At 26.9% G+C, this 12459-nt stretch overlaps 1 protein-coding gene across 1 annotated transcript; it reads left to right on the forward strand.

Annotated features, from left to right (window-relative positions):
- Positions 1 to 1438: 1438 nt before the first annotated feature.
- On the forward strand, positions 1439 to 6508 carry LOC106646268 (retinoid-inducible serine carboxypeptidase-like). The gene is made up of 9 exons (XM_089590444.1): positions 1439 to 1496; positions 2251 to 2483; positions 3433 to 3663; positions 4206 to 4316; positions 4809 to 4989; positions 5116 to 5259; positions 5547 to 5624; positions 6122 to 6276; positions 6431 to 6508. The coding sequence occupies exons 1-9, from the start codon at positions 1439 to 1441 to the stop codon at positions 6506 to 6508; spliced, it is 1269 nt and encodes a 422-aa protein (XP_089446570.1).
- The last annotated feature ends 5951 nt before the right edge of the window (positions 6509 to 12459 follow it).

A 12459-nucleotide genomic window follows, 5' to 3' on the forward strand; every position in this document is an offset into this window, starting at 1 on the left:
AATAGCTATAATATAGCTTACATTAACATTCAAGCTTTTTAAGACGTTTACTATATTTATTTCATTTAACTGAAAAAATCCTTTGCTGAGATGACAACACTTTTACTATGTATTTAAAAAATTTAATTAGTATTTTAAATTTATTTCAAACTACCCTTATATTTTTATCATACTAGTATTACTTTGACAATATAAGTCTGCGTTAGTATTAGTTTATAGTTAATATTCTTACGTATAATTTATGATCAATTAAATAAAGGATATTTATATAAACTATCTTGATTTTTAATTCAACACGATCCTGAGATAAGTATTTACTTATTTTAAAAAATAATCCGAAATTATAAATAATGAAGGAGTTAATTTTTCTTAAGGTTACATAATTATAATTTTTGGCTCTCATTAAATTCATCCGGTATGAAAATAAAAAATTAAATCATGTATGTACACTCGATCACTTAAAGTATGCCACTTCAATAAAAATATTAAGATTTTTATCGCGGTTTTTTTTATGATCAACAGTTGATTTATATGTTTATTTTGATCTTGGTTTTTGAAACTGAACGATGCAAATTATTATAATTTTTGCAAATAGTATTGAAATCACATATTTATATATTATTTAGCCAATACAGCATAAACGAAATTATGATATACGAGTAGGTAAGTTAAGCCAACATGAAAATTTTGTATGTCCATCATTTGCACGAAGATACTGACGATCAGCTATTCAAGTGACAATGGTTATTACTGTTGGAAAATCGCTTGAATTAATTTTGGTTTTCGATCAAACACGTATTAAACAAGATTACTAAAGCGCTAACTTCTTTTAATCAAAGAAGCATATTTAATTCAATTTCCAATAATTACGAAAGCTAAAAGTGAAAAAAAAGAATGCGTGATTAATTATTTATACAGAAATTCATTAATATTTTATTAATTTATTTCAAGTATGATGTTCTAATTTTTTAAATTATTTACAAAGAGTAGGTACAACAATGTAGCTTACAGAAATACAGCATTCATTGTTTAAAGGTGATATGAATTAATTTTATTAAAGCATATAATTATATTACATAGTTTAAAAATTTTTTATTTTTATATCAAACAAAGTAAATGTTTCATATTAAAACTTTTATAAACACTGTAAAAAAAAAGCATTGTCTTATTCACACACTTGGAAACCAAATACTTTTACCACGTGGTTTTTATCTCATTAAACAACGTCTTGATTAATATAAAAATAATAAGTCATAATTTTATCTGCAATATCAAACTAACTGCATCTGATAATCAATGGTATCTGATCGCTATGCTAGATTGGCAGTTTAAAAGTGCAGGAGTCAATTAATTTTAAACATTTTTCGCAATAAATATTCAATCCACCGATGTGACAGTTCACTTTCGAGTTCTGTAGTGTTCCATTAATTGACTCACAATGCGATTGAAAATATTGTCAGTTTTAGTTTTTTGTGTTCTAGTTAACGTAACACGAGGTAAGTTTTAAGTGTTGAAATTTTTTTTTTATGCACTGCAACAATTTTTTCTGAAAACTTTATACCATCTAATTTTTCACTGTATTAAATTTGTATTTTTTCTTACAATTCTCAATGGTAATAGTGGGTGGAAAATAGAATTTTCTGCTCTGCGCAAAGTATTTACCACATACTATCACGAAAAATTTGTACACAACTCGCTCGGGACTATTCCAACTTTCTTTTTTGACTCTTTTTGTGCTCATATTTATCTTCCATTTTTTCAATCTCATACCCTTAATTGTTACATTTCCATTTATTTCTGACATTGTTACTATCCATTTCCTTTATTTTAAGACTGTCTCGGGATATTAGTTACTCTCATGTTGTTGTCCATGCCTGGAAATAAAAGGTAACAATCCCTAAAATTTTTGGAACCAACTTACTTTAAACAGCTACGTAATTTTAGTAATTTTTCTGAGGAAAACAGCATAAAAAAAAGTAATGTTATTAATAACCCTTAATTGGAATTTAATAATTTTGGTGCCTATTTCTTTATGATAATCTATTAAATGAATTTATATATTTATCTACGTTTTACCCTTAATTTGGTTTATATCATCAGCATTGTTTAATTAGTTATTGCTACCGACCGAGCCAATAACCACACATCATGAGTTGTACATTCGAATAAATTTAAAAAAATCATCCCTCGAGCCCCTTGGTTTAGTCTCACTATTCTCATTTCACATACACAAAACTCTGAAATATTTAGGAAAACAAGGATTTGGTCCTGGTGATCAAGAATGGGGCTACGTGAACGTTCGGCCTAAGGCTCACATGTTCTGGTGGTTATATTACACAACAGCCAATGTAAAGTCGAGTTACGAAGAAAAACCATTGATAATTTGGTTGGACGGAGGACCAGGTGTCTCGGGTACTGCTTATGGGAATTTCGAAGAACTTGGTCCGTTAAATACAGATTTGAAGCCAAGGAACCTTACGTTGGTAAGAATAACGTAATATTTACAACTGCAATAAGTTACAATATTTAATTCCGGATTTTGCAACCAAATTAAAAGTTACACAAATTGTTTTGCACGTGTAAACATGAAATAATTATAGATCTTAATATTATACTGCGATGGGATGTCAGATTTTAATCGTTTCGTGTATTTGAAAAAATTTAATCCGTACATCTACAGATTGCAAAAGAATTTTGGCAAATATGCGCAAATACATGAGTAATAACTTTGATAAGTAACAACTCGTTAGGGCTGTATATCTTGTATTATCTTACTGATAATATTAATTGAAAAAATTCGAGAATAAAGCTAATAGTTAATTAAAAATAACAAGCTAATAAGTCAAGATCCACAAAAACTATTATCGAACCCAGTGAACAACTATTTTAACGTTAATAGTAGCAGGTTTCAAGAAAAATGCATAACACATGCGATATTTCGCGTTAGTTCTTAATGAAATATTCGACAAGGAAGAAATAAAAATAAAAGAGGGAAAAAGCATACGAAAAGTGCGTTACTTTAGTTATATTCGTAAGAAAATTCCTTTATACTTGTAAAACAGTTAAAAATAAAACGATTATTTATCCATACACTGAGCGACCCAATTCTTTGAATCAAAGAAAATTTCTTTACCCTCATTCCGTTAAATATTTTCTTGAGTAAAAAAATATAAGTTAATTGAAAATAATATTTTATTAAATTAAAATTTTCTTTTTTTAATTACGAATTTCTCATTTAGTTGTACGAAATGTTTTTTTAGATCGACTAAATTTGTTTCAATTAAAAGAAAATATTTAACGGAACGAGGGTAAAGAAATTTTCTTTGATTCAAAGAATTGGGTCGCTCAGTGATACAAATATCTTATGATTAAAAATAATTCTGAATTAAAAGGAAGGTTTTAAAAGCTCTTAAAATAATTTATTTGTTTCAGGTTAAAGACTATAATGTGATGTTTATTGATAATCCCGTTGGCGTTGGTTTTAGCTACGTTGAGTCCTCTGACGCGTATAGTCAAAACAACAAACAGATTGCAAAAGACCTAATGGAATGTATGAAAGAATTTTACAGGCAATTTCCAAAGTTTGAAAATACACCGACTTACATAGCTGGTGAATCTTATGGAGGAAAAATGGCTGTTGAGTTTGCGTATTTGTGGTATCAAGTAAGAATAATTTCAATACAATGGATATGGGGTGTACATTTTTAAAAGTATTTTTCAGCAAAAAGACAGTTGCCGTTAGATTAAATAAAAGTAAAATGTAGTTTCTTCGTAAAAACAAAGACTTGGAAAACATACGCCAAAATAATTTAATAAATAATTTGCTCGTAAATTTATATGACGGATTTTGTTTTTATAAAATTATGTTACCAAAAGCTTTCACTTGTGAGAATACGATTGTACATTATTACACATTTTTAGTATGAAAATATCTATTTATTATTACAATTGCTATGAATATGTTATTGACGAAAAATTATAATTTTCACAATAAAATATTCATCAAAGGAATAACAAATAACTGACAAATATTTTTAATTTTTTGAGGTAAAATTATGTAGCAAACTACACGGTGTAAAATTGTATTTTTTAAACCTTTCTAATAAATAAAAAAAAAAAAACAAAGTAAACTCACTCCAACACCACATCAAATTTGAAAGATTGAAAAACACATTTTTTCTAAATGATAATTTTATTACTTTTAGGAGCAAAATAAAGGAAATGTCAAAAGCAATCTTAAAGGAGTAGCTCTGGCAGATTCTTTGATTTCCCCTGATGATATGTACACGGCGATTGCTCCGTACTTGTTCCATTTTGTAAGTATTTCATCAAACTATGGCTGCACTTTACACTCCTAACGAAACAAAAAAGTTAATTGGAACAATTAATTTAATTTAAAAATCATACAAATCGTAACGACTGGACGATAACGCGCGTGTTCGAGGAAATGTTATTTATTATGATGAACAATCGATTGGATCTCAATCTCAGTTCATTGATATCAATATACGTGGAGTTCAAAATACTTTTGTCAGAAATTGAACACGCTTACGAACGTCTTAAATCTGCGACATGATGTATTACATTCCGTAATCTTGCTGCAATAATTTTTTTTTTTTTTTTATTATTATTATTATTATATGGATCAAAATCCTCGTTCAACAATTGATCGTTTTCATAGAAAGCCTGTGATGCATTTCATGGATGTGAAAAAATTTGAATAACCCACTAGAATTCACAAAATATTTTTAAATCGTCAGTAATTATAAAAGTATTGTTACTCGATGGGATTAATTAATTTTTTCAAGGGTTTGATTGACGGTGACGGTTATCAAGCTATCAGCAAGGCAGCCGACAAATTTGTCAAAGCCAGCAGTTCCGGCAGTTGGCGTGAAGCTGAGGAAATTTCAGAAACAATTGAAAGCCTCATGCAAAAGTACACTCATAGCGTGGACAGGTACAATGTTCTCAAAAAAGTTAGGCCCAAGCGTCCCACACGTAAGATGGATTTATTATACTCGGGTTTCGAATTTTTCGCCATCGTGGATACTGTTGTCAATGTATTTTGTTCATTTGTTCATCTATTTTCAGATAAATACAACCCTAGATTCATAGACGATGAAGTGTACTCGTATAAATTAAAACAAATAATGAAGCAAGTTGGAGCTGCTCTAGATTTAAAAAGTCCATGGACAGCCGATGTAATTAATGTTTACAATGCTCTGATAGAAGATTGTAGAAAGCCCGTTGTCTACCATGGTATGTATCAAATTTTTTTAGCTAAAAAATGTTGAGTGCTAAACGTTAATGGTAAAAAAATATGGGGATACATGTATTTTTGTATAGTTTTCTATCCACGGAAAAAAAGTTTTATAATAAATGTGGAATATATCCTACTTACGGGCATAATTCCGATCGCGGAATTCGTTGAAATCGTTTCTAGAAATTAAAGTAAAATTAGACTTGAATAATTTCTTATTTTCTAATTACATTTCTAGTGCATAATATTTATTAAAAATAATAATTTTAATGAATTATTTTTACAGTTGAAAAGCTATTGAACGAGACGGACATCAAAGTTTTTGTTTTCAATGGTCAATTGGATCTCATAATAAATATACCAGGTATGTAAAAAAACGTTATAAAGATAAAATATATTTACACTACAACATAAAAGATAATTAAAAATAGTAAAATTTTGATATTAGAACTGATTTATTTTAAATTTGATACGTATTATTTTGTTCAAACGAAATCCATTTAAATATAATATATTCATATTCAATTCTCCAATGCTCGGTCAGTTTTTATTTTTTTTTTTTTTTTTATGTAAAAAGAAAAAATAGGTGTCTTATATTTTTTGAGAATCTACTTGACGAATAAAATAAAAAATGGCAACAAATCATTAATGTGTAATGTGGTGTTCTTTATAAAAAATATGTTTGTACACCAAGTGCATAATCATGACATATAGTGTAACTTATTTAATTTAGTTTAATCGGCACTCATCACTTATCACAATCACTACTCGAATATTCATGCAGTCATCATCATTTTTATACCAATGACTCGAAAACTCAGATGAATGTGCTAATCAGTATTTACGCAATATTTTATAAAGGTACTTTACGTTGGATTGAAAAGCTAAAATGGAAACATGCCGAAAAATGGCTAAAAGCGCCTAGATTACCATTAATTGTTAACGAAATCATAGAAGGTTACTACAAGGGTTACAACAATTTAAAGTTTTATTGGGTAAACAGAGCTGGGCATATGGTACGTAAAATTGTGAAAACAAATACAAATATGTGTAGTATAATAAATCTAGCAATCGTAGAATTCTTAATACATCCTCAAAAGATTTCTGCTGGATACGCTTTCTGATTTTTAATAAAAAATTTTTTCAAAGTGATGTTCATATTCATTACAGGTTTCCGATGATAATCCAGAAGCCATGGAGGCTATTATGAAAGACTTAACTGATAAAAAATCTGAAACTGTGGAGTAATTACTAAGTATTACTACAAAGATGATTAATTCGTAATAAAATGATATTTCAAACTGGACCTTTTTGTTGATGCAAAAGTAGCTGTTCCTAATTATTTTAGTCATTGCAGGTAAAAGGATATGGAACAAATACATTTTCTGGATTTTTTTATGTCCACCTATGCGAAAAAAAGACGCACTTCCATCGAAATATTTATAATTAGTGATGAAATAAATCATTGATGTTTCTCAGCGGGAAATCTTTGTCTGTTGCCACCATCACTAACGTGTAAAATCGAATTTTTCGCCCTAAATGCAAAAAATACCATGGTGTAAGCGACTAAAAAGTGTCATCAAAATCAACGATAGTCTGTGTGCATCTGTATGTGCGTGTGTGCTATTTAAGGTTGTGTTATAATTGTAATTACTAATAAAGTTTTTACTCTTTATTTAATACACCGTGTACTTACCACAAAAATTTTAGAAAATTCATTACATTAAAATGTATGTCATTTTACTAACTCAGGTGTTTATGAAGAACTGGTGTACCTACGAAAACTACTATTGCTAAATAAAGTATATAGAAGCAAACATTCATTTCAAAACTGAAAAAGTTTGAAACAAAAAGTAAGAGTGAATCTATCATCAGCCATTAAAATGAACATTATTAAGTTATTTTTCTTTAAATGTAAAAATCAATGTAAATAATTTAACTGATACGTAAATAATCATATATGAAAAAAAAAAAAAATTTTTTTTAGCATGTAAAAAAAAAATTGGTTACAATTGAAATTCTGATGAAAAATTCGAATTGAGCCACTCAATATTTATATTAATTTACTAATATAATGTGGTGAAACAAATAGTTTTTTTTATCTAAAGCCACGTAATTCAGTGATATTTATTTAAAGATTGAAGTTGTTTTTAGTAGAGGTAAAGTTTGGTTTTCATTTGAATAAAAATCTTAAACATAATACAAATTGAATTGATTATAAAATTAAGTTTTTATTTAGATACCAATCAAATTATACGATTAAGAATTTCAATATATTTTTTAATCAAAACTTAATTTAAAAAATAGTTCTTATGTGTAATTAAAAGTTTTTATATAATCACAAAAATTCTAGGTGTTTTTTCTTAGATACTTAACTAATCTAAGTCAAAAAATATTTTAGACGCTAATATTTTTTTTTAGATCTCATTTTCTTCTTCAAATATTTGAATTAAACTAATAATCGATACTGCCTCGTACACTACCAAAAAATAAAAAAAATAAAATTAAATACAAGAAAACGTATATTATATTGTTAAAAAATCTTTTACTTACAAAATTTGTAGGTATCTGAAAAAACTATTAATTATTAAATAAGCTGATAAAAAAATTCAAACTATCATAAGTAGTCTTGTCAAATAAAATTACCTTACAAATTATGTATTGTATAATATCCATACTTACGTAATCATATTTTACTGGGAAAATTGACACACGTACACGTTAAAGTAACCGCAAAAAAAATTAGTATTGACGTATAAAATTTAGCGATTCTTATTATATTTTTTTTCTCAAAAAAAATTTCAAAGGTAATAAAACATCTAGCTTACGATTTTTCACAATATATTAAATTTTATATTAACAAAATGGCACATAAAAATACTAATATTACAATCAATACTTTTAAATCATATTTTAAAAAATTTTATCGCTCATTATAAATCGTATAAATACATAAATAATATTGAATGATAAATTTATAAAATCAGCACTACTTTTGTTTGAGATTTATAAATATCTTAAAAATTATAGTTTTTTTTTTTATTTTTTTTTTTTTTTATATAGAAACAAATATAAAAAGGATTATGTGTAAAGTCTCGTTAAAAAATTTAAGAAAGCATCAACTCACTTATCGAATATTTTCTTATTTAATTTTTGTGTTTCGATATAGATTTTAACAACGCCTTTTAATAATTTATTAAATATTTATCGTAAATATGTATTTGCTAGTTTTCACAGTTTCAAAGTAACAAGAAAAACAAGAACGTCAAATAAATAATTATTAGGTTATTAGTTGTGTATGTACAACGGTAACATCTAGTTATAAATAAAAATAAAGTTTTGAACAAAAAAAGTAATAATATACAACCACCAACTTAAAAACGTATATAATACGTTTATAATTGTGTTTTTAAAAATATTTCTCACTCGTTTACACATCCATACGTATACATATATGTGTATACTCATATCGTACCCGGCATATCACGTCATAAATAATTCAGAACACGCGTAAAAGCTAAAAAAACAAACTTTTTTGGAGATATTTCGTTTGCAGAGAATTTTTCAATTATTTCTAATCATGCAAGTTACAACAATTGGTATTATTCCAGTAAATTTTGCGACTTGTTCCAAGAAAATATGATAGTACAGTATGCATCTGATAAACATCATGTATTGGTATAATGAATCGTATACTTGGAACTTACAACAAATATGAAAAATTCTCTTTAAGACATGGTAGCCACAATATGTCGGAATCATTGAGTTTACAGAAATTTCATCGAATGTCATGTAATTATTCTAAACAACTGTTCCTTATTCATTTTTAATAAGTATACATATCGACTTCGTAACCAATAAAGTTGATCTTTGTTTTACAATGAAACTATATCAACTTTCACAAATTGTTTCGACGTTTTCTAGTAGATTAATGTAAATTAATATTTTTATTTGAATACATTTTTATCATCCATTTTTTTTTTTTTTTTTTACTAAATACAATTCTTTTTTTAATTTTAAATTATTTTCTTTTTTCCTCGCACGATATGTCTTAGTCTTCATTCCTGTCTAGTGAAATTCGCAGAATCATATATATTCGCTTACTCATTTGTTTACAAACCTTAAGTAACAATTCTCTCAGCGTTATGCGTTGATTTTTTCCTTTCTAGAAAAAATGTACATCATACTTCATCTTAAATTTCCTTACAAGAAGAAGTATCAATTTTAATAGACTTAATTACCTTATATTTAAAAATGAGTTTTTTCATTAATTCGGACATCGACATCTTAATGTTGATGTTCAAGAAAATATACATGTATGTACAATTACAAAATCAAGTAAACTTTTCGTTATAATACAGAAAAACTTGTCACGTAACATTAAAATCGTTGAAAATTCTTGTAAACTTTTCTCTTCAAAATGCCGATTATTCAATTTGTTTTTCTTTTATTTGACGTATGCGATAACCGGTCTGTTTTTCTACACGGGGGATAAAATAGAAGAAAATCGAGAGTGACCGCGTTATCATTGGGACAAAGAAATCTATGTACGATCGGGTTTTGTTTTTACCTTGTCAAATAAACAACGTTTTCAATAATTTGGCCCATATTGTCACAAAATACTCCTACATCCCGTCATACGAAACAATAAATCGTAAAAAGATTACTCATGCTTAAAACAAATTTTTACGCATCAGATGCCTACTACATATTTATAATATAACATGTTATAATATAAATATATGTATACGTATATATGATTTTATATTAGTTTTATTGTCTGAATATCAAGCACTAATCAATGCCCGATTATCGTATTTAGCATTTGGTATATTAAATGATTTTAGCAATATTTCAACGATTATCACACATATCATAACAAAGAAATTTATTAAGTTAATTAAATTATTCTTGATCATTATTATTAAAACACTGACTAATATATAATATATGTTCCGTTAATGAAAAAAAATAAATAAAATGCATTTATATTAATTGTAGGCATTTGAAAATTTCTTTTAAGCATGGAAATCTGTTATTACTTTTTCTGGAAAAGAAAAAAATCAGCGAGATGTGTCACATACGCCGCACAATTTGCAACCTCATAATGATTTGAAATAAAATGACGATTATTATTTGTTAAGAAGCACTTTAACATTAAAAAAAAAGTACATCAAGAACGTTAATCTAAAGCTGCTTAATATAAATATACACAGACATCGTGGAAATAATTTTTTACAATACAATTTTTTCGTGAATAAATGTCTTCTCTTCGTTTCAACCGGCTGTACGCACCACCGCTCGGTTTTTTTTTTTTTTTTTTTAATCTTAAAGATTAAAATTTTTTTCAGAACTCGAATATTTTTCGAGTCTATTTTATTTTAAGTCCGATATTAAATAATTTCAATATAACACAGACTGTAGTTTTGAAAGTTACACATTTTACAATTTTTAATTCCAAGAATGGTGGGTAAAGTTGTGGTCCTAATTTGTTGAAAAATAAAAAAAACATGCAACTTGAATTGTTATCAGCAACAAGATTTTTCTGACTATACTTCAACGTTTTTAATATAAATAATATAGAACAGTCGTCTAATGTTATGAATTATCAAATTACTTGGTTCAAATCTCGATCTCTTAAATAGCTTGTCATAGTCATAACGACTCCGAGCTCGTATACATGTCATTAATGGATAAGTAAGTTTTGCGCTAGGTGATGGCGGGAGGAAAAAAAAATATATTTATCTAATAAAACATTTTTTCCGCAATCACGATTAATCATAATTATTTTTCAACGATTATATTCTGATCTTACTTTGGTATTGAGACTGTAGTTTCATTGTATCCAACAAATAAATGAACATATGTGTTGAAAAATTAATTTTAGTAATAATATTATACATTAACCAAAAACGGTAAGTATTTAAAAAAAAAAAAAAAAAATTGTTTCGATGCCCCATCGGAAAGTGCAACACAGAACTACAACGAATGACCAGACTGCAATATTACTTTGCAGGGAAACAAATTATCTCTCAAGAATCAACAATATTAATAACGTCGGCATCATAACTCTATAATCATCATTGTCATTAGTTTTATCTTTGTCTCTTTATTTTTTAATGGTCACCGTTTTAATAATCATTTACCTACTCGATCTCTTGCTTTTCTCACATTTTACGCGCTTAATATATTATTATGTACTTGTGTGTATTTAACTTTTAATAAGACTAAATTTTATAAAATCATCAGTGTTTTTTTTTTTTTGTCCGCGATCAAGATATTGTAATGATTTATATTTCAACGCTGCAATCTCTTGTTCTTTTCTCTTTTTCAACTTAAAAAAAAAAAAAAAAAAAAAAAAACTTACAATCATATTTTAATGTACCAATGACTAAAAATTCACGAATTACGTATTATATACGTGTATCTGACTCGAAATACCGCCACGCTATTACTTTTATAAACGCAACAAAATTATTTACTGTTATCTTAAGATGCATACGTTAAACTAATGGTAAGATTTAAGTATTAGGTTGTCTAAACATTTTTGACTGGTTGTAACAGAAAACAACAGAAATTTCTTTTCAATAATACTGTAATTTTTATAAATAAAAAATTTATGAAACATGATTTACATAGAAGAATTGTTTTCGTTTTAAAAAAAAAATCTCGACAAGTGTGCTTCACGCAATACTTCACCTTATGTTGAAGACTCAAGTAAATCACATTTTTTAAATGATACTTTTCGTACAATAGATACAATAAAAGTCAGTTGACTTTGTATTACTTAATTGTTTCTCTTGCAATGAAAATAAAATTTTCAATGTTTTTAAATTGATTGTTAATTTATGCAATTTTTTTTTTCTTTTTAGACATCAATTCAAATTAAAGAATTAAGGTCCACATGCCACTGCACATGATCAGTTAATTCTATTTTTATGAGCAATTACGTTTATACGCATCAACTCGTATTGTTATGACTATTGTTATGCAGCAATTATTATTTTGGTATAAAATGACTTTATTTTCATTAATTGATAATAATCAAGAAATTTTTTATTACTACCGTTTGTCCTGATTACGCAGTCAAAAATTTATATCGCTTGTATTTATTCAATTGGTTTAGTGATACCTTGCCAGAAAAATTTATACATTTTGTAACAAAAAGAATGGAAAAAAAATCAATAGCTTGTAAGACG

The sequence above is a fragment of the Copidosoma floridanum genome, unplaced genomic scaffold (assembly GCF_036245765.1).
Source record: "Copidosoma floridanum isolate Cflo_tuat_1 unplaced genomic scaffold, Cflo_Japanese_pri ptg000012l, whole genome shotgun sequence".
In the NCBI taxonomy this organism is placed as follows: domain Eukaryota; kingdom Metazoa; phylum Arthropoda; class Insecta; order Hymenoptera; family Encyrtidae; genus Copidosoma; species Copidosoma floridanum.